General features: G+C 40.1%; 1 protein-coding gene across 1 annotated transcript in view; it reads right to left on the bottom strand.

The window, feature by feature from the left end:
- The window catches only part of COL25A1 (collagen type XXV alpha 1 chain), a 468167-nt gene that overhangs the window by 31988 nt on the left and 412539 nt on the right, over positions 1-23640 (bottom strand). Inside the window, exons 21-31 of the mRNA XM_074993461.1 lie at positions 22542-22586; positions 20454-20531; positions 18131-18154; positions 16586-16630; positions 13077-13121; positions 12345-12425; positions 10590-10652; positions 7060-7110; positions 6738-6764; positions 1958-1993; positions 362-415 (exon numbers count right to left, since the gene is read on the bottom strand). Of these exons, the coding sequence (XP_074849562.1) occupies positions 362-415; positions 1958-1993; positions 6738-6764; positions 7060-7110; positions 10590-10652; positions 12345-12425; positions 13077-13121; positions 16586-16630; positions 18131-18154; positions 20454-20531; positions 22542-22586 (549 nt within the window). The remainder of the gene's footprint in view (positions 1-361; positions 416-1957; positions 1994-6737; positions 6765-7059; positions 7111-10589; positions 10653-12344; positions 12426-13076; positions 13122-16585; positions 16631-18130; positions 18155-20453; positions 20532-22541; positions 22587-23640) is intronic.

The following is a 23640-nucleotide window of genomic DNA, read 5'->3' as shown; positions in this document are numbered from 1 at the left end:
CAGTAAACAGTCCTCCCACTGTGCACAGGAAGGATTGGCATACAGCTCCCTCCCTTCCCTTCATCTTTGTTAATGCAGCAGGGCTAACCAGAATGAGAAGCAATAAAAACTTAGTCGAGTAACTAAATTAAGCCGATATCACTCAATACATGCAGGGAGTCAATCATCCGAGTAAGAATGTGCAAAATTTACATTTTTTTCTGATTAAACATGCACTTTAAAACTATATTTGGAAGTCTGACACTTAAACAGATGAGGTACTATTTGGCTCAATAACATTCACATGTATCATTAGTTTTAGAACAACGTTTTGCCCCAGTGTTTTCCTCATAAGGAGAAACATCGCACAACGCATACTTACGCTATCTCCTTTAGGACCTGCTGGGCCATGTGGACCGACTGGGCCATCTAGACCCTAAAAGATTAAACAGACAAGTAGTGAAAAACAAATGCCCTGAAATCTCTTAGCAGTTTTATTCCCGTCAGGAACGGCCTTAGAATCAGTTCAGTTTGCACTGGCTGAAAATATAGGCTGAGATTTTCAAATCTCAGTTATAATGGGAATTGAGCATCCAAATCAAGAAGCTGGCTTCAAAATCCTGCCTATAAACCCTTCGCTGTGATGCAGCTTATCTTTCATCTAATTGATTGGGAAACAGCTGATTAAGTCAACAGATTTATAGAGGTTTTGTAATGTAGAGTGAATTTCTGTCATTAAGAGTTATACTCAAGGTAGATTAAATATAAGAGGCCATAATGATGAATGACAGGCTTAACAAGGCATTTAAATATGCAGCTATGTTGTCCCTTCACTTTTTCCCTTCCTTCTACATCACTATGGCCGTGTCTACACTAGCCCCAAACTTCGAAATGGCCATGGAAATGGCCATTTCGAAGTTTACTAATGAAGCGCTGAAATACATATTCAGCACCTCGTTAGCATGCGGGTGGCTGCGGCGCTTCGAAATTGACGTGGCTTGCCGCTGCGCGGCTCGTCCTGATGGGGCTCCTTTTCGAAAGGACCCTGCCTACTTCGAAGTCCCCTTATTCTCATCTGCTCATAGGAATAAGGGGACTTTGAAGTAGGTGGGGTCCTTTCGAAAAGGAACCCCGTTGGGACGAGCCGTGCGGTGACGAGCTGCATCAATTTCGAAGTGCTGCAGCCGCCTGCATGCTAATGAGGCGCTGAATATGTATTTCAGCGCTTCATTAGTAAACTTCGAAATGGCCATTTGCATGGCCATTTCGAAGTTTGGGGCTATTGTAGACACAGCCTATATATGCCATTGCAGCTAACACTTGTTCAAATATCAGAAGGCTCAAGACAAAACTGTAGCAGTTTTACACCGCCCTCACAAACTCCATATTTCTTGATCTTCTCAAGTTAGTACAAAATCCATCAGAGCTTCAGTGTTTTTTTTCCCCCTTTCCTACGCTCAGAATTGATGCTCCAAGCATTGCATGGTTTCCAGTGCTGAAGTCAGAAGAAAAAGTACAAGCAAAAGATAAGAAAAGAAAGATATATAGCATGCTTCACATTGCAGTTTTCCTTACATGGGACTTGAAATCTAGTGACAAAGCTACTGTTTCCAAGGCCAATGTATACTAAGGATGAACTTAAAGCTCAGAAAGAAGATGAATATACTTAGATACATTGAGCCATGTCCCCATTTTAACAGATTCTCCTGTACAATTATATTAACTAGACCCGCTCCAACCAAAATTTCACCCCACAACACATTTTTAAGACTCAAGGTCTTTTCCACAAGAGCACAGCATTACTTGTTCCCCACTGCTAACCTATACCAAGACTTCCTTTGAATTCAACATCATGTAAGTTGCTTGATAAATTTTGCCTCATTCCATGTAAGTCACATGTATAAACTAAGCAAACAGGATCACTGTGAAATACACAGACTCAGTCACAAAACATGACACAGGAATGCAAGGAACTCACCCGGGGTCCTGGCTTTCCGTCTAAGCCAGATGCTCCCTGTATGATTAGGTGGAAGCATGGATGATGGGTAGGACATGAATGACAAGAATGTGAGATTAGTAAGTGGTATTGATGAATAAACACAACAAACACAGAATATAAGCTGTTATGGGTTTTGGGAATGAGGATCACATTATTACAACATGTTAGTTAAAAATTACATACAACATTAAGAGCCTGATTCTAATCTCAGCTACAGTGATGTCATATGGATGTTACGCCACAGACCCGATGGAATTACTCTTGATTTACACCAGAGTACCTGAGATCCGAATGTGTCCCTAGACATATTAGAGCTACAAACAACAGACATTATGGTGCTTCTTGTGCTTTAATATAGAAATACTTAATTTAAATATTAACTAGTAGGTTGGCTGATGTGACTTATAAAACAATGACAACACTGACTACTCTATTTTGCAACATAATTAAAACATACATTCTAAGATCAATAAGAAATGTGTAGGTTGAAGAAAATAGTGTAACATCACCAACAAAATCTTGGCCCCTGATACAATGGTTTTATTCATTTCAAGACCCCAGGAGACAATGAAGTTTCCTGTTATTTTTTCCCCCCAGCAAATTACAATTGCAGCACATATGCATGAACAATGAATCTAATTCCAGGCTGGAAGCACGCAGAATGCATTGCACTTTGAGCTATTCACTTTAACATCCATGGGGACTGTATGACCCCTGGTGGATTTTATGTGAATAACGTTAAGACTGGTGTACTGGAAACTTTTTGCTGGATTATCAAAGGGATCTTGTCAACTTGAAAATGGTTAGTTTCATTGAGAGAAACTAAAATATTTTTGGTAAAGGTGACATTCTTCAGAGCCTCTCTGCAAATCTTTAAAAGTTTTTGGCCCGGTTTTTTCCTGATCACTTCTAAAATGCTGCTGTGTGCGATACCCACACAACAGGGGAAACAAACTGTCTAAGTGGAAAACAATCACATTGATTTTTCACAAAGTGCTCTCAAGTGCACAAAATAAACACACTAAAATACACTGTTTTTCTTCTAAGCACTTTCAGCTTTGGTATCTCTTGGGACAAAATTTTCAAATGGAAATGTGATTTTTCAGTCTGTTGTGTTTCTTTAAGATCAATGTGTGCCAAGTACCTATAATGAGAAATGTTCTAAACAGTACAAGGCAAAGCTAAAAATATCCAGCATCCCAGAGTAAATGAGAAACACTTTACAATTCTGTAAGCCAGTTTCCAAGGTCTTCACTCAGATTTTACTCTGTCCTGACTCAGGCAAACCTTCCACTGTAATGGCAATTCTCCAAGGAAATATCACTGAGGTTACATCAAAAACTAAAACACAGCGTGTTTGATAAAACCATGGTTTTAAAGCAAACACCACACAACATTGCAATCACAACATGATTAATGTAATGGGGCTGACAGCATCCTCATGAGGCTATTAACACTATCCACTGACACGTGACAAAAAGAAACCGACAGCACTAAGTGTTACAGGATGTGACTTTGGACAATGGTACAGACTCTGGGTACAACAAAACAAGAGTGATGTTCTGCTCCAACAAGATAGAGATTTAGCAATGCTATTGAGTAAACCAGAGTTGTTGGTTGAAAGTAGAGAGAAAAGTCTGATTTGCACTGAAACGGAATAGGTTTTTTTACTTACTGGAAGACCAAGGGGCCCTCTGTCACCCTTTTGACCTGGTTCACCCTTCAATCCTTTAAGACCATTTAACCCTGGTTCACCCTAAATGTAAAAGTATAAATGCCAATTTTTGGTGCTATAATGGGTATTTAGGCTGGGACAGAAGAGAGCCAGTTTCAGATGTAGCTGCAAATTCCAGTTCTAAACAACAGCAAGGTCTATTCAATGTAAGGTACTATTGAATTGGCCTGTATTAAAATATACAGTGGACAATTACTGGTCACTTTAAAGAGAACTATGTGTTGAAATAATACAAGAGACTCTGCCGTGTAAGACTTTCTTGAATTACTTCTAAATAATTATTGAAGTGTTTTTCTGATGTGGGGTCAATTGTAATTTTCCTGTCTTTTTTGAGTTTCGTCTGTGCCCACTCATTTCTGCCATAGGCATTCTCTTCTGACCCCAGACTGGAATTTGCAACTCAATCTTACGTAAAGATACTTTAAACCTTTAAGCACACATAGTTGTGCAGAAATTCAGAGGAGCAGTGTATTGTACTAGGAGGAGGCATTTCTGGGGCCCTAAGTTCACTGATCTCACAAAAAAAATACCTATACTAGAACAAAAGATATTGTGTAAAGATTGCAATTATGAAGTTATGTAGATATCACCATATCAAAAATTGTGAAATGAATAACGGTGGATGTAGGCTACATGTGAAAACATCTTCACATCAACAAAAAGCACCTAGAAGATCTTTATCAAGCATTCTTAAAACTTAAATACCCACCTGAGGAAGTAAGGAAACAGGATTGACAGAGCCAGATGAGTACCCAGAAGTGACCTATTTTGGGGCAGGCCCACCAAGGAAAGTAAAGTTGTTACCTACAGCCCCCAGGTAAAACCCGGCTCCAGTGCATCATTGACAATCTACAACCTGTCCTGGAGAACTGTCCCTCATTCTCACAGACCTTGGAAGACAGACCAATCCTTGTCTTCACAGAGCCATACAACCTTCAGCAAATAGTCACAGCCACACAGCACAGGACAGGAACACTGACCCAGGAACTTAACCCTGCAACAAACCCTGTTGCCAACTCTGTCTACATATTGATACAAGTAACACCATCACAGGACCTAACCATATATGCCACATCATCAGGGGCTCAGACACCTACACTTCCACTATCGTGATATATGCCATCATGTGCCAGCAATGCCCCTCTGCCATGTACATTGGACAGACCCAGTCAGTCTTTGTGACAAAGGATGAATGGGCACAAATCAGACATCAAGAGAGGGAACATATATAAACCTGTAGTGGAACACTTTAACCTCTCCACACATGCAGGAAAGCATTTAAAAGTAGCCATCCTTGTACCAAAACCCTTCAAAACTTAGTTACAAAGGCAAACAGCTGAACTGGAGCTCATTTGCAAATTCAGTATTATATAGTTAGGCCTCAGTAAGGATCTCATTTGGTTAACAGTCTACAGAGGCACTTCTTGACGAACATTCATGTTTCCCTATCAGCTACAATGAATGGTTGTGATCACCCTGACTGATCATCCTAATTTACAATGGATAGTAACTTTTTTGCAGTAATCTTCTCACCATATACATGCCCTTTTGTTTCCTCTCCATTCCATCTGATGAAGTGGGTTTTACCCATTAAAACTTATGTGCTAATAAATTCGTTAGCCTCTAAGGTGCTACAAGACTCCGCGCTATTTTTACAGATACAGACTACCATGGCTGTCCCTTCGAGAATCATCGTACCATGTAAAGCTCAGCATGGTAGCTTACAGACAACTCAGGGCAGCAAAATGGAAATGCATAGAATCTTCTCTGTTCCCAAGACTGTTCCCAATGCCCTGTTACCATGGGTTTTCTTTGCCATACAAAAACCAAACCATAAAATAATTTAATCTATGCTTCTACTTTAAGTGACTTCTCCTTTGTATGCTGCTGAAAACCAGTGGTAATTTCTCTATTCTTCCTTCATTTGAGTCAATGGATATGTCTGCAATGGAGTTGGAAAATGTAATTTCCAGACTGAGTAGACATAACCATGCCATATCCCTTCTCTGACATTTTGGAAGCAGAAACCACCCATAAACCTGACTCCCAGGTCAAAAGTCTGAGGTAAGACAGATCTGAGGCTAAGAAAGAATAGACCTGATTTCAGAAGATCATTTCTGACACAAGCCCCCAGTGACAGGGAAAGTTTGACACATTCTAACTATGGCTCAAACATTAAAAAATGTACTTCACTGTCTCACCCCCCACACCTCAAAAAACAAATAACTCTTTTTTTTAAGCTGAATATAAACAGAGAACTAGAATGGTTATTACAGGATTCATTATGCTTGAGTGTGATACCCAATTTTTTTAAGTTAATGTGTTAATTTAAATGAAATACAAATTAAAACATGTTTTTTTAAACAACCCTCTGCTCAAAATCACCCTAGTTTTCAGGAAACTGGATGATGTCTAAGACTTTTGTATGGCTTCTGTGGGGGTGTGTGCATGTGCGAATGCTAGGGAAGGTATAAGGGAGTGTTTCCTGCAGCACTAAGAAAAACTGACATCTGGGGTAGGGCTGCTGGTGGGGACTGTGGGAAGTGAGATGAACTTGTCTTGGAAGGTATTGGGGATAGGAGAGAGAATAAAGGAAATGAGGTGTATGTAGAAACTGAGTTTGTTTGATTTCATCTCCTCCAGATACAAAGCACTCATCCTTTGTTTTCTAATGTGTAATTTAAGGCAATTGCAAAGCACTACTTAGAACAGCATGAAACTCTCACCAGCAAACAGGAAGCTGGATAATTTTAATCCCCATTCATAATCATCATTATAAAAACCGAATTCCATTTATGCTCATTGGAGACACACACAAGAAATGATTAAAAATCATTAGAATTCACATATATCCTTTAACTTTTATTGTAAATATCTGCTTAAAGGCTTAAGAGTATCTTAAATATTTAACAAATAAATGGGACAAATGACACAACATAGCTGCATGCTTCATTCACTATGGTTAACAAAGAACATAACAAGGCACATTACTGACTTAAAGAATCCCGGCAATTATTTGTTTACCTTTGGGCCAGGCAGTCCATGGGGGCCCTGAAAATAAGATTCAATCTTTTAATGAAGAAAATAAAGGTTTGTTGCCTTTTCTAAATAAGGGTTGCACCTGCATGTTGTCTTCACAAAATAAATTGTGGGTGTCAGCATAAATAGTTGCACCTCCAAGTGCTTCATTGGGGTAACAAAACAGGACAACATTTTAACGCTCCACCACAATTCTTTCCCCCTTTTCTCAAGAACTTTGGGTTAAGATCCCAAAATCATGGCTGGAGCCCAACTCACAGTACTTTTATTTAGCAAGTATTACATGTGGAGAAAGGGAAAAACTTACCATAGGGCCTGGTGACCCATGTGGTCCTGGTGGTCCTGGTGGCCCTATGACCTACATATAGAAAATGATGCCATTAGCACATGTAGTGGAGAGAATCTGCCTTGTAAATACAAGGAGTCAGACTTTTTCTACACCTCTCTGCTAATACCATTTATCACCATTCAGATGAAGAATCCTGCAGAGGGCTGCAGCTGCGTAAGAGCTGTCAACTGGGAGAACATTTTGAAAAGTAACACAGAACTTGCATACACACACACACACACACACACACATATATAACTTGACAGACATTGTTATAATTCTCACTTAATGGACAGGCTATTTGAGGCACAGAGATTAAAAACACCATGTCCATGGTTATACTTCATGTCAGAGACAGAGCTGGAAACAGAATACAGTCCTTTACTCTAACCATTAGGTAACTTAAAAATATTATCTAGTAGTAAATTGCTTCCAATCCTGAGTAGAGATACTGTTGGCTCTGTTATTTTTTGGCATGTATTCCCTGCTGTACTTGCAATCAATATTCTACAGGAATAGTGAGGGAGGCTGTGATACAATTCCTTGGTTCCTTTCCACTTCTGATCAATGGAAATAAACCTGAATAATTTACCTTAAGTCTTGGGACATGTCTGAATTGCCCTCTGCCTCACTTTTTATTTAATTTTGCCCAAGATGCACTAAACCAAATATTCAGGTTTAATCCTAATGAGGAACTCATTAAAACAAGCAATCAGGTTACTCAGCTTTCAGCATGTGCTCGTTACATGCTGGTTTACTTTACTGATCCCACCAAATCCAGAAAGAAGAACTTCATTGCGATGTTTATAATGTTTAACACCACTTCTCACACTGGGCTCAGTTCAAAAGAGCTACGAATGAGGACTGTGACAACTGCACTGAGCCACTGCAAGGGTGGAGATTGGCACAACCAGTCCCAAGGATTAACATACATCCCTATCCCTCCCTTGGTGTTCACACCTCCAGATCAACTGCTGGTAGTAAGCCCCACCCTTGCTGACTGAGCTAACCTTGTTATGCCCACCCTTGCTCTGGCTTATTTATACCTTGCCCTGCAGATTTCCAAGACCAGCATCTGATGAAGTGAGTCTGTGCTCACGAAAGCTCATGCTCAAAACTTTTTTGTTAGTCTATAAGGTGCCACAGCACCCTTCGTTGCTGTTATACATCCCTAGTGACTTTTGTAGCCAAACCTCTGAAGTTAAGTGTGATGTCAACAAAGCAGGTTTTAAAATATAAAACAGGATGGAGAGAGAAGGGTTGATAATGGCTGGTGGGAATCTCCTAGGAGTGGACAGGAGCAATGACACCTCCACTGAGAGAAGAAAATGAGGATGAATGCCAAGGCCATTTTCTCAAGGGGATAAGCCTTTTACAAAAACACCACCAGGAAATGCAGCAAATCGGTACTGAGATATTTGAGTTCCACACACATGCATCATGTTGGAAAGTAACCCTTCAGAGCTAGATTGAAACATTTACGTTCTATCATGAGAGATGGTATCTACAGGTGCCCCAGGACACGGCGCCAGCAATTCTTGAATTCTTATCCTAGCTCTAACACTCACTCCCTGTTGTCTTGGGCAAGATGCTTAACATCTTTGCATCCATTTCATGGCCTGTAAAATTGAGTTAATGGTACTTACCTACATCAGAGGAGCCTTGTGAGACTTCTGTGTTTGTAAAATATTTTGAAGAGCCACATATATGTGTGATACTGCAAACACTTAGGCCAGGTCTACAGTAAAGGAGAAGGTTGAATTAAGATATGCTACTCCAACTACATTAATTGCATAGCTGGATTCAACATACCTTATTTCAAGCTTCCGTACTGTCTCCACTGTGGTAGATCTATGGGTGCAAATGCTGCCACTGGCTTCCCTTACTCCTGGTAAGGGGCAGGAGTACTGGCACAGGTGGGGGCACCCTGTGAGTTTGATGTACCATGTCCCTACCAGACGTGCTAAATCAAACTTTGGAAGATCATGTGTGGCAGCATCGATCTTCTCTGTGGTGAAGATGTGCCGTTACTCACGTGAGTAATCCCAAGTAATTCCATGGGACTATTCACACCAGTAAAGACACACCCACACCTAAATATTTCTAAGATCAGGCCCAAAGTCATTAAAATCCAGATATAATGCTCAACAAAATCAGTGGGAGTCCTTTACTTGACTTCAGTGGGCATTGTAATGGGACCTATTGTCACTATAGCCCTTTGAAGATCTACTTCTTATCGGTCCCTCTGAGATGCTCACTGTGCAAAGCTGACAGACAGATTGCTGAGACAGGAAATTCCCATCAAACTTCTCTTTCTGTGATTCTACACAAGATAGGATGTTTCCTATTATCACTAAAGCCAATGGAACTTTTGTCGTTGGTTTATGTTGGGGTTCTGAATTGTTACATTGTTTTTAACTGCATAGAACAGCATTATGTTAGTAAACTGGTGTCGTGTTTTCCAGAATTCTGTATAGACCAGTTATTCTCAAATTATTGTCCATTGAGGTCTACTTTGTTACCCTGGTTGATCACAGAATGAAACATTTTAAAAACCCCATCGTAGGAAACTGTGGGAGTTGGCAGCAGCAGTCATCCATGAAGGTCCCACCTTCTTTTAATACAAAGTGTCTCTGAGGGTGTGTCTATAGAGCAGTTATTTTGGAACAATGGCTACTATTCTGAAATAACTGCAAATATCTACACAATGCAACCACTATTTTGAAATAATTTTGAAATAGCAGATGGTTGATTTTGAATTTGGTAAACCTCATTCTATGAGGAATAGATATTTCAGATCAGGGGCTGTATAGACAGAGAATAGGGGCTATTTCAAAATAAGCTATTCCGGAATAGCTTATTCCAAAATAAGACTGCTGTGTAGACATAGTATTTCAGATTAAAGTCCATGTAAGCAGGGCTTCCAGGGGTACTAATCCAAAACAGACTCTATTGTGCGTGGACACCCTATTTTGGAATAAGTTTTCCTGCTTTTGAGGCTTCCCTGTAGTGTGGATGTGTTATTCCAGAATAGTTTAGAATAGACTATTCTGGAATAACTCTGTAGTGTCGACATACCCTTAGGCTGCATCTAAGCAGCATGACGCAAATGAGGGCTCATGAAATTGCAAATAGATGCTCATTTGCATATTTGCATGGCTCATTTCCATATTTGCAGCAGAAAACAAGCCATATAGACATGGTTCTGCCAACAAAAACTCCCTCTGTCACAAGCCCCTTATCCCTGGGAAAAAAAAATCAGGGATAAGGGGCTAGTAACAGACGGAGTTTTCGCCAGCAGAACCATGTCTACATGGCTTGTTTCCTGCCGCAAATATGCAAATGAGCCACGCAAATATGCAAATGAGCATCCATTTGCAATTTTGCAAGCCCTCATTTGCATCATGCTGCTGACAGCCAGACTGAATCTAGATGCAGCCTTAGAGAGAAAAAGGGTGGAGAACCACTACTATAATAATGAACAAACAGAACAGCATGGGAAAACTTACAGAAGGACCTTGAGGACCAGGCAAACCAACATCTCCTTTTTCTCCTTTCATACCATTGGCTCCCTACAAAATCATAAAGAAACATCAAACTATTGTAAGTCCCACAAACAGCTACATTCAGTCTAGAGAAACAAACATTTTTTGTAATTAAACGTTTGTGTTTCATAATAAAAGTATTGTTTATAATGGAATTGCATCTCTAACAGTCTTGATTTTCATCTGACAACATATATTATAAATGTATGCTTACTGCAAAACCCCATGATAATAACCACCAACTACTACACTATCAAATAATGACAAATATTAATTTTACAATGCATGGTTAAAATATAGCTAAACCAGACAACAAAAAGTTTATGAAAAGGTCTCTCTCTTGTAATTACACTGATTTCATTATATACTGTGTATGTGAGTGTGTGTAAATAAACAGTGGCTATGTCTACACTTGCCCCACACTTCAAATGGGGCACAGTAATTAAGCTGATGGTAGATTACAAATGAGGTGGTGTGATGAATATGCAACACTTTGTTAGGCTAATTTTCCCCCATGGCAACTTTGAAGTGTCAAACTTTTGGGGAGTAAAGGGACTTTGAGGTGCCTGCGGCTACACGGCATGCCAGCATTCCAAAGTTTGACACTTCTAAGTTGCCGTGGGGGAAAATTAGCCTAATGAAGTGCTGCATATTCATTGCAGCACTTTATTAGTAATCTCCTATCAGCCTGATTACCATGCCCCCTTCAAAGTATGGGGCAAGTGTAGACATAGCCAGTATGTTTACATGTGTCTATTGTGTCCCCTTGCCAGCCTCTACACTTCTCCCCCTCCTTTGGCAGGATGGGCCTCAGGTAAAGCACCCCCATCTACTGCATCAGGCAGTCAGCCTTCCCCAGAGGCAGGGTTTAGGCTTGTTGCCTTCTCTTAGGGGAGGAGCCCCATCTCTGCTCCTGAAGCTACTCACTCCCCTGATGTCTCCAGCATAGTAGACACTTCAGTGTCCCTCTCTTCTCCTCCCACTTCTCCCAAGAAGGGAGGGTTTAAGAAGGTCTCAGGCAGCCCTGAAATGCAATCATCTGATCCTAATTTGTCCAAGATAGCCCTGTCACAGCTGATATCTGCCTGGGACAATTCTTTTTCAGCTGATCCTGATTGACCTGCAGTAAATTCCTTCCCTAGTTAATAGAGGAGTGGGCCTTATACCCTTCTAGAGATGCCTTTTCCCATCCTACTGCAGCCGTCTGGCTTGTGTCACTGTATATTACACTGCCTCACCTCACACATACGTAGCATGTACGCTTCCATATAATCATTCTAAAAGTACAAAAATAGACTTTTCATAAGTATTTGTGAATTTTTCTCTCCTTCAAGAACATAAGGGTACCAGTACCAAGATATCATAATTAAGCAGCTCATTTCTCCTGAACTTTAGCACATTTATTTTTGTCAAAGCACTGCTGGACTGATGACTCGTACAAAGAACAAATACACTTGTTCAGCATACCAGCTCATCTCCATCTTTCCAAGGTGAGATTTTAGTTGTCCATAAATAGAACAAAAAGTTCTGGCTAACAGCTTTTTGATCTATTGTGCATGCCTTTTCCTGGACTAGAAATGGAACAACTATTATCACTTACATTTTAGGTTTTTTGCTACAGCAGCAACTTATAAACACTTAAGAATCACCAAATGTGGAAGACATCATTAAAAAACCAAATTAGCTTTCAGCTAACTTAAATTTAGTTTGCATACTTACTGGTAAGCCTGGGAGTCCAATTCCTCCCTTTTCTCCTGGCATGCCAGACTCACCAACATCCCCCTTTGAGCCTTTCGGACCCTGAAAAGTCATATTTTTCTCATGAAAATAATTTATACTGTGCTCACACACAAATCAAACCCTAGATTTGTTCAAAGATAGAACCAGTACAACATAGAGTGCCTTTTTGCCTCTTTTAGGCTGGGTCTACACTTGCCCCCAACTTTGAAGGGGGCATGGTAATCAGCGTGATGGGAGATTACTAATGAAGGGCTGCAGTGAATATGCAGCCCTTCATTAGGCTAATTCTCCCCTGCGGCAACTTAAAGTGCCCGCGCTACTTTGAAGTGCCTTTGCCCCTCAAAATTTTGGGGAGTAAAGGCATTTTGAAGTAGTGCGGGAACTTCAAAGTGCCCACAGCTACACACATGCCGGCACTTTGAAGTTTGACACTTCGAAGTTGCTGTGGGGAAGAATCAGCCTAATGAAGTGCTGCATATTCACCGCAGCGCTTCATTAGTAATCTCCCATCACCCTGATTACCATGCCCCCTGCGAAGTTGGGGGCAAGTGTAGACAAGCCCATAGTAATGTTTTTACTGTAACATCACTGAATAATATGTAATTATGAATTCTGAGCCCACCCCATCCACAACATACAATGACATTATTCTAAAAAATGGCCATAATTTTTCATAGGGTCTGGAAATAGGGTGATATATTCCAGGTGTACCTGCTCCCCTTCAGCACCTGGCATTCCTGGAGACCCTGGTTCACCCTGCAAAACATAAGGAGGAATTGCATTACCGTCTCTTAATACTGCAATTATTGGGGAGATTACAATGTGGTAAGTAAATCAGGTCAGTCAGGAACACTCTCCAAACTGTAGCAGTGCATAGCAGCACAATTTATGACATAGCTGCATATTATACTGTTGTTGTTGAAATATATTTGCTATCTCCATACACAGAACACTTACAATGGGCCCTGGCAGTAGGGCAGGTACAGTGCCATTTAGGTTGTTTAAGGCCCAGAAAGGGGCATAAAATGACTGCACATTGGTGACTTATACAGGAGAAAAATTCCACCATTCTCCCAAAAAACACCTACTTGGAACCATTAATGTCAAACAAGAGTTTGTCATTGACATAAGTGAACATAAAATTATGGCTTTGGTCAGTGGTTTAGGATGCCCAACTATGTTGCTGACAGTCTGTATGAATAAATGTGGACCAATCAGACACTTTACATTTTCTTCTCTTTCTAATTTGGCCATGTCAGTCAACCAGGGAAGTGCCTCCCCTGCCTCACGAGAATGTAGGAGGATGCACTGATTCCAGAATGTCATTCCCAAAGGATAATATATGGAGGAGTAAGAGTGGGAACTTTGGTTCCAACCTCTGGAAGGCAGATTTCTGCTTTACCTGGTTCTTTAAAAAGGGAAAATGTCCTTTTGGACAAGGGAGCTGTCTCTGCATTCGTACCCGAGATTTTCCAAACCCTGTCCATGACCAGGAGCTGCAGACTCTTTGAACTGCAGAGATCCTATTGGAATTTCTTTCTATGCCCTCACATATACCATCCATCGTAGGTTTATGAAAAACAGAATGACACTGTTTTCTCATAAACACTTGCCCTGACTCACATCTTTATTGGCATTTGGTGAAAAGGACAATTTTAGATAAATCAGAAGTGATGCATTTTCCCTGATATCATTTTCTCCTGATGTTGTGCATCATAAGTTTAAACTAAATGGCATTGTTTCCACTACAGGCTGCACAAGAGAATATTTGCTCTTCATGAAAACTCATAATCACTAAGAAAGTTAGCTGCTACCCAAACAGGATTTCCTAGAAGATGTATTATAAGATAACCTCTTAAGAACTATGATGAGGGTGACCATCCATTCCTACTTATTTTTTCAAAGAGACTAATTGTCCCGTATTTGGGCCCTCCCCCCTGCTGACCTTTTCCGCCAGCACCTGAGCAGGTGCAGCTGCTGGCAAGAGTCACTTCTCTGAGCCTCAGGGAAGTGGGGGAAGGACTGGTGGGTGCCACTTCCCCAGGGGTCAAGGAGCGCTGGCAGCTGGCACTTCCCTGGGGCTGCAGGGGAGGGCTGGCGGCTGCTGCTTCTTCGGGCTCTTGGGGGGAGGGCTAGCAGCTGCTGACACCTTCCCAGCTCCCTAGGGCTTGGTGAAGCTGGGAGGAGTTGCTCCCTGCCCCCTATATCTTGGAGAGGGAGATATAGCCGCCCTAACTATGATAATTTTTTCCTAATTAATCAGTTAGTAATCCCACACGAGCTTCGGGAAGGATCCACTTTTCACTCATCATATTCTGCTTTAAAAAACCTCCAACACTTGTAAGTGAAAGCAATTCACGACTTAGCAGGCCCAGTCTTAAGGTGAGTAAGGCAGCTGTCTTGGGCTCCAGGCCTTCAGGACCCTGTGCTCCATTTGACTATAGGATCCATTGCCCACTGACTGGGCCGCACTGCCAGCATGCTGCTTTGGATCCTGCCCACTGGCCAGGCCATGCTGGGCCAGCTTTGTGATCTAGACCATAAAAACAGAGCCCCATCTGGAAATTGCAGACCATGTAGCTCCCTTAAATGTGTGTATCATCACACAGAAAATAGAGAGACTAGTGCAATTTGACCAAGTTTTGAATTGCAACTAATAAATATTACCTAATTAGACATCTTTTACATGAAAAAATGTATAGCCAGAGGGAGACAGCAAGGCTCTGTTCCATGTTTTTTTTTTCTTTTCCTGTGGGTTTACTGGAGTGGAAGAGGGAACTTCCTCAATCCTTTCATATCCCTGGAAATACAGGGCAGAATAGGTTCTTAGTTCTCTGGAGTGCCATATATGGTGCTGGATTAATGGGTCTAATAGTGCTCCATGGCACCTAAGAGATAGGATCAATTAGCCTGGGGTTGAAGCCAGTTTCCAGGCACCCAGTGTACAAACACTTTTGGTGACAAGTCACAGGAATAGACTGTGCTACTCCTTTTTGGAGCAGCAGTATAATGAGCTTTTTTCTTTCTCGTCCCTATATTTTGGGAGGCACTATTTTGTCAGGCACTTACATGTATAGCCCCAGTACAGATTATTCCTGACAGCGAAGAGTGTAAACTCTTTGGATGTTGTTGTGCGCAAGGAAGACACTGTCTGGTGAAGCAGCTACTTTGAAAAATACGTGGATCAAACTCCCCAACCACTAGGCCATAACTGGGGACCCTCCTCCACAACATAAGTCCTACAGAGCAACCTCAGCGCAGATTTTAGAGGGAACACATACACCACAACATAGTGGCTGAGCATGGATGATTTTCTATTGGGCACCTACGCACAATAGCCAACCAAAACAGCACATTTTTGTACTACTTAAGGTGCATATAATGACATAAATCCATCGTATAATATTCTAAATGTATATGTTCACTTATACAGTATATTGTGTATATAAATGAACCACAAATGAAAGCAAATAAAATACAGAAAATGCGACTGAACATATAAAATTTTTTGGTTCACTGACAATTTTGAAAAATTGCAAAGAGTCAGTTTGGGTTAAATAAAACATTTTGGCTACATCTACACTACATTCTCTTTTGAAAGAAGAATGCAAATGAGGGAAATCAAAAATGTAAATGAAATGCTGATTTATGAATCTCATGCTTCATTTGCATAATCTCACATGATCACTTTTTCAAAAAAAAACCCACTCCTTTTTTTGAAAGAACCCTTAATCTTGAAAAAAATGAGGAATAAGGGGTCTTCTGAAAATCTTTTTTTTTTTTTTTTGGAAAAACATTTCTCCCGAAAAAGCGACAGCACAAGATTATGCAAATGAAGTGCGAGATTTGTAAATCAGTGCTTCATTTGCATTTTAGATTTCCCTCATTTGCATTCCTCTTTCGAAAGAGAAATGTAATGTAGACATAGCATTTATTTAATTGTTGACCATTTTTATTTAAAAATAAAGGAACTTTTTAGAGAAAATGTAATTTGAATAAAAAACACTTAATTTAGAACATCTAAAAATGAAACATTTAAATTTTATAGAATTTTACATAGTTTATTTTCCTGACTAAAACAATTTGTTAAAAGCAACATGAATTTGCAAAATGTTTCAGCATCATCCAATGCTTTTCACAGAAAAAAGCTTTTAAAAAAATTCCAACCACTGGAGAATCTTAGACTTTTATAAGAGGATGTGTCAGCAAAGAGAGATCACCTTTGGTCCTTGTGCCCCTTGAGGTCCAGGTGGCCCTGGTGGACCCTAGACACAGAAACAGAAACATGTTAGCTTTAAACTGTCTAAGTTCTCACAGGACATATTGGATACACAAAAGTGTGAACTTCACCATTGTTAATAACACAACCAGTCTTTCTAAGAAAACTTACAGGGAAAAATACCAACACCAGCTACAAACAGGTTGTTAATTTATGACATCTGTCAACAGACAAAATGGAGTCACAAAAACCAATGGTAAAACAACACTGCATATTTATGGTTTTGAACAAATGAAGGGGCTCCTTCTCCCATAGGTGGCAATGGCACAAGTTTAATTGATTTCACTGGGAATAAGACAGAATCCCAAAGTACGAAAACTTAAAGCTGGCATCTAGGTCTGATCTAGGGACTACCAAAGTCAATGGCCAACCTCTCACTGACTGCAGTGGACCTTGAATCAGACCCTGGCTGGCTATTCCTACAAGGTACTGACCATCCCCTAAAGTCTTTGAGCATGTTCAGTATTTTTGGGATGAGGGTTTGAGGGTTTACTTATTCCCTTTTGTCTAGCACCTGGGGTAGAAACAACACAAAGAATTGCTGACTGTTCTGAATGCTGCACAATGGGGGGATGAATTGAAAAAAAATTCATCAGTATCACAACTACATTTACAAGGATGGTGAGAGAGGCCTAATGAAAATGTAAGAGACAAACAAACAAAACAGGAAAAAATTTTATCAAATCTGCTGCTCCTTTGGAGCCTAATTCTGTAAAATGTTAAGTGCATCCTAGGACACACTGAGACCCCTAAATTTCCAGTGAAGTCATGCATGTGGCCAAATTTGGCCCAATGGGTATAAACCTCCAGTGGCAGTTAGCAATAGTTCAAGGCACAGAAAATACTCAGAACTCTTCAGGATGGGATCTGTAGGTACTGTGAAATTTTCAGTACTTCCTGCAACAACCTCCTTAACAACGTTGGATAAGAAAGGGAAACAGAAATCCCCACACTAAATTCCTTTTGTGTATTCCTCCTAAATATATGATAAATAAATAAATAGGCTATTTTTAAGGGGTGGAAAGTGAACTAGCACGTGAAGTTTATATCCAAATCAATTTAAAATAACTGCCTTCCCTGAAAAATAAAGCTGACAAGAGACAGTTACCTGGTACCCCTTCCTGCACTGCTTGCACACGCAGAATGCATATTTAAATTAACGAGAGATTTCAGAGAAGAGCAAATGCAGGATCTGCTCTTCTGGCTGCTGGTACATACCAATAATCCTACAAACCTTGTATGTCCATTCTGTCTCCTACTTATATCAACCGAGTTTTGTCATTATTTGATAGGAACATATTTGGGCTCTAGTTTTCAACAATATGTGCATCGTAAAGAAAAAAATTAGTGAAAAGACATACATGATGACAAACAGGGTCAACAACAGATAAATGAAGATACACCCTAAATCCGCAAGAATTGTGAACATGCAACTACACAGAATAAAACAGCCACAAAGCACAGTAAGTCATGCAGTAGGAATTACCGTGACAGTTAGGGTGGTAATCCTCTGTTGGCAAAATGTATTAACAAGAGACAGTGTTATCAGATGTGAATATTGAAATAAACTATTTTAATTGTTTCGTAATGAACTCCTCTATCTGTGATGCATTTGGGAGATCTGTATTTAAAAGAGCTAATGTGAAAAATACACAGTCATCAAGACCTAACCATGCACTCAGTATATCAGTGGTTCACCTCCATTCATTTACATGGGAGTTTTATGTAAGTGAAGACTTACAGATCCGGCTATAGAATGTTCAGGTCCAAATGCAATATACCTTAACAACAGTAGAATTTGAAAAGGGAAAATTTTTGGCTCTTATTTGAATCTATATATTAATCTTCCACTCCTCTCCTTCGCTAAGAGCTGTTATTTTACCCAGTACTTTGAAGTCCCCTGCTAGTTCTGTATCATTAACAAATACAATTTGCAGAACTGTGATGATAGTAGTAAGGACAGTACACAAACCCTGATTGTCTAAAGCAATAAAGTATTATATGTGAAGCCGCTGATTCGCAATATCAGCCATGTTAACTTCAGCTTCATTTAAAACATTTGGAAGATTATAATGGAATATGCAAATTTGTTAGATTGTTCTATCTTTGAAACTTAAAAATGAACAAACAAAAGTTGTAACAATACTCAAAAGGCAATAAAATTATTTGGTTATATTGCTTAAACATAGTCAGGGCTCAATTATTCTTGGCTTATTCAAACAGCTGTTTCATTGACTGCAATGTGACCACTTACACAAATAACAGACAGTATTTAGCCATAAAAACAGTTTTACTCTGTGCTACCAAAGATGTTGATACATTTAATGTGTCAGTCTAAATATAAGATTTAGTCTTATTCAGTTGAACAGACATATAATTGCATAATCAAGATTTTTTTAAAATAAAACTGGAATCACATTAATGCAAAGTAACTTTGGAACTGAAATCTCTAACAGATGGCATTTCATATGGCAGTGCATTTGCATTCATCCTATATATATGGGAATATTTAAAGGGCTTTAAAATAGCAGTAAAATTCAATTTAATGACATCAAATTCAATAATTTACAATTTTCACATTTCTTGCTATATATTTAATATTCAGTGTTTATTTCTAATTACATATTTAAAGTTTTAATACACAAAGCACTAATCCTGCAGATCCTCCAAATATGTCCACTTCAGCTATTTACTTTTGCCTCTGTGAGAACTGGGAACAGATCCAAAGAGAGGCTCATTTACATATTTTGTGTCTGGTCCTCTAAGTCAAAGATACATAAACTCTGCATGGTTCCTTCTTGAATGGTGGCGATAATTTTTGTATCACCACTTTCTGTGTTGATGGACTAAGGAGTCTGATTCTCTGGTGACACGTGAAGTGGAATGGGAGGCACAAGTCAAGCCACTGTAAATTGGTCTGAGTCTTTTCGACTGCTTTAGGATTTCTTCCCAAATTGTGTGAGACTGCAGACAGGTGCTGGATCCTGTGAACTGTCACCTACTACTTACATTCTGAAGGGTACTGAACACTAACCCGATACTGAAAATTCCTATTAACTTAAGTTGGAGTTGCAAGTCCCAGAACCTCCAAGACTTTGGCACAATAAAAACTGGGCATGCTTGGCATCTCATAGGACTGAACTGGTAGTGAGAAAGACCACCAAATACTATTCTTATAGCTTGCAAGTCACCGTGGGACGCTTGGCCTTCACGAGAACATTGATTCACACTTTTTGTAAGGCACTTATTTTTCTAGGGCTGAAAAAATAGGTCTATTTAATATATTTACTGCTAACGATCCTAATTCAAGTTCGTGATTGAATCCACAGCTTGCTAATGGAATAAGTGAGTTGGTTTCCAAACCTCAAAGTTTCTGCTCTTTACATTTTGTGGAAAGAGTGTGAGAAGGAGAATAAGAAAAAGTCAAAGAAAGAGAGTCAATATTATTCTACACGAAGTGAAAAGCAGACACTTCTGTGGGATCTATGCAAATGGTTTATTAGATGAATTCAGCACTCCCAGCTTTGGAACCAGCAATGAATCAAGTCTGCCCTCAATATGTCAATGCAGTCCAGGGGATATATACAGTTAATATATGAACCTTTTTATCTAAGAAACATTTTGTCTAACACCAACTAGAAAATCTAACTTCCAAGCCCAAGAAATTTCTAATTAATATTTCCAGAAAATCTTTAAGATACTGTGGTAGAGTAATTTCATGTCCTACACAAAATTAAAATATAATTATACCAGCCAAAAAAACTGTTTTTCCTGTATTGAATCATTTGAACTTGCTTATATCTGTATACCTGCAGAGCTTCATGGATATTGCCATTGTAGTCAATTATCTCCGTTGCACCTTGTTCTCCCTTTTGTCCAGGTGGGCCCTGTAACATATCCACCCAACATTACTTTATTTAACTAAAACACACAAGCTTTTGCTGACAGTTTTATCCTAGTGTATCTTAGCCTGAGATTGTTTTATTCCATAGTCAGCCTGTGTTAGAAAGATCTCCCTGAGCTGAAAAGTTCAGGTTTTGATTGACGACAGGTTTCAGAAGGGTAGCCATGTTAGTCTGTTTCAGCAAAAACAACAGCAAGTAGTCCAGTGGCACTTTAAAGACTAATAAATTTATTAGGGTATTAGGGCATAAGCTTTCGTGAGATACAACTCACTTCCTCAGATGCTGAAGAGAAAACAGAAATGGAAAGGATATAGAGATAGGAGTGTGACATTAGTGGCAATAAAATCAGAGAGGATATGTTGATCTCCAAGATGCGATGGTGGGAAAACCTCCATTCAGGTCTTCCCTCTTCTCATCGCTGTTGGAGATGACCCACATCCAGCTTATGCCCTAACCCCGTAATAAGTTTGTTAGTCTTTAAAGTGCCACCAAACTCCTTGCAGATTTTGACTGGTGCAAAACAAGATGAGTATCAGAAAGCACAGCTTAGACCTGAATCTTGTGTCTCCATTTGGGTCCTCCAGACCCACTGAGGGGGTAGGGAGGGGGAAAAGGGGCAGTTGCCTGCAGGCCTAGTGTTGTGGTGGCAGGCAGAGCTGCAGGCCCTTTTGAAGTGTCATGGCAGAGGTGCTCTGGCTTCACATCACTATGAGGGAGTGTGTGTGTGTGTGAGGGGAGTAGAGGATAGCATTGTGGTCCAGGTGATGCTGAGGGATGAATGCTCTAGAGGCCCTGCTCCTTTTTGCCCTTGTCCCCACCCCTTCCAGGGCATGGCATCAGGACCCCTCCCCCCTTTCCCTGGGTCCAGCGGCACCTGTTAGTGCTGCTGGTGCCCCATAACTCATTAGTTTCTGTCTCATTATATTTTCATTGAAGTGGTTTTCAAAGGCATGACACTCATCCTATCTATTATAAGAAATATAAACTCAAACCTCTTTCACGCTGCACCCAAGACTGTGCTAGAAACAATGCTGTTAAAACTCAATTATCATAAGCATGTTTTCTGCAAGGTTTCCATGACTCAATGTAGCAAAGTGTTGTTTAGTTTTCTGACACTTGTGCTATTTATTCAATCACTTTCATCCCCTGAACTTTTCGCTGGATCTTGGTACATTTCATTTGATTACTTTATTGCATCTTCACTAAATCACAGACTGCAAAAGTTAGTGTAAAACCAGAGGTTATTTTGAGAGGAACAAACATTTTTAAAAAGATAAATATGAATGAGTAAATTGTAACACAGTGAATTGTGTTGCAGCAGGTAACACCAATAAATATATAACCATTTATGTAGAATACTATACGAGCCCTACTCTCTCTAGAATCATACAATTGAAAAGGAAAAAAAAAACAGACCCAGCCTATGACATTTTCTGTCTAATTCATTTTCTAATCCAGAATCCCCCTATCTTCTCAGTCAGCTTTCCAATCTACTCTCCTCCTTCCTTAAAGAAAGCTTGGGGCAGAGGGAATCTTCCAGACAGATGGGATACAGAACACTTAGGATTCTATAGAACAGAGACATATTTTAAACTGTGCCTGGAATCAAGTGATTCCTACAACAAGCAAAACATTAGTCTAACAGTATTGGAGGACAACTATCTGTCTGTGCAGTGTAGCACTTTGTCGATGCCAGGATATTAGAGAGACATGGTGGGTGATCTCACACAGAGCTCAAAAGCTTTTCTCTCTCACCAGCTGAAGTTGGTCCAATAAAAGACACTACCAATCTTCTAGGCACCTGGAGCGCGATTTATAACATAGGTTTCCTGTTGACACTATGAGCAACTCTTCATGCCGCAACTATGTTAGCAACAATCATGTTTAACTACGCTTGGCTCTCGGCTGCTTTCACCTGTAGTTGTTTGTTCACTTAGTCTACGTGTAACAATGAAGATTTCTACTGGCCTGTTTAAAATGAAATGTACTTACCCTTGGTCCTATTGTTCCTGAATCACCTTTGTCTCCAGGATCACCCTATGGAAAAGTTATATTTGTAAGCAAAAAAAGATAAACAGTCAGGCTAACACTTTTTATTGTTGATATCTTAAATATTTTATTGGTCTCCAAGTGAGCATATTTAGAAGAGAACTGACACAATTTATTTTAAAAAAACAAAACAAAAATGGGACATGGATTTAAAAAGAAAAAACATTCAAATAAATCAGTTTTAGTTACATAGGGATACTTCCACTAATGTCAGTGGAGTGTGAAGTGTGACACTTTTGCAATTAAGAACAGAGCTGGGCTCTTTGTGTGTTGCAGTTACTGTAGAATACATTTACTGGAATTGCTTAAGAAATAACAAAGGGTCAGATAAAAAGCAGACTGCAAATTAGGTCATTGAAACCACCCGTCTTTCTTGATGACATGGCTGCTCCACTATCAGAAGCTTTACCAAAAAGCTCAAGGGGTAAGTCACTACAGGTTCCTGTACACAACCATTAAAAACCTGTGGCTAGTCCATGTCAGCTGACTTGGGCTCACAAGGCTTGGGCTGCAGGTCTGTAAAATTGTGGTGTAGATGTTTGGGCTTAGGCTGGAACCTGGGCTCTGAAAACATCCCTCTGCACAGGGTCCCAGAGTCCAAATTACAATTTTACAGCCCCACAACCCAAGCCCCATTAGCCAAGTGTGATGGAACCACAGGTCTGATGCTCCAGAACTGCTTGATACGAAGCCAGCCAGGACTCTAGGCAGCATAACTCTGCTCAGGGCATTCTGTCCAGGGCAAGCGGCCTGCTCATCTTTGGCCTGGCCTGATCTGACCCCAGGGTATTCAGAAATCCATGTTCCCTTCATCAGCTTGTTAGCACAGAAGTCTGACTTTCAGCAACATCTGTCATGGGGGACTGTGGGCCAGACAGCCTGGACTCCTCTTTTAGTTCTTGACCACAGACTGCCCTGGAGCCTTCTGCCTGGCCTCTGACACTCCCATTGCTTCTTCTCCAGTCTTTGTCCTGCTTCCCAGAGGTGAAGCCTGTTCACATCCCCCGTCTGAGCCTCAGGTTACCAAAGGCATAGGCCACTG

This window comes from Carettochelys insculpta, chromosome 4 (assembly GCF_033958435.1).
Source record: "Carettochelys insculpta isolate YL-2023 chromosome 4, ASM3395843v1, whole genome shotgun sequence".
NCBI classification, from domain to species: Eukaryota; Metazoa; Chordata; order Testudines; family Carettochelyidae; genus Carettochelys; species Carettochelys insculpta.
The sequence above is the reverse complement of the archived record's forward strand: the minus strand, read 5'-3'. Positions and strand labels throughout refer to the sequence as shown.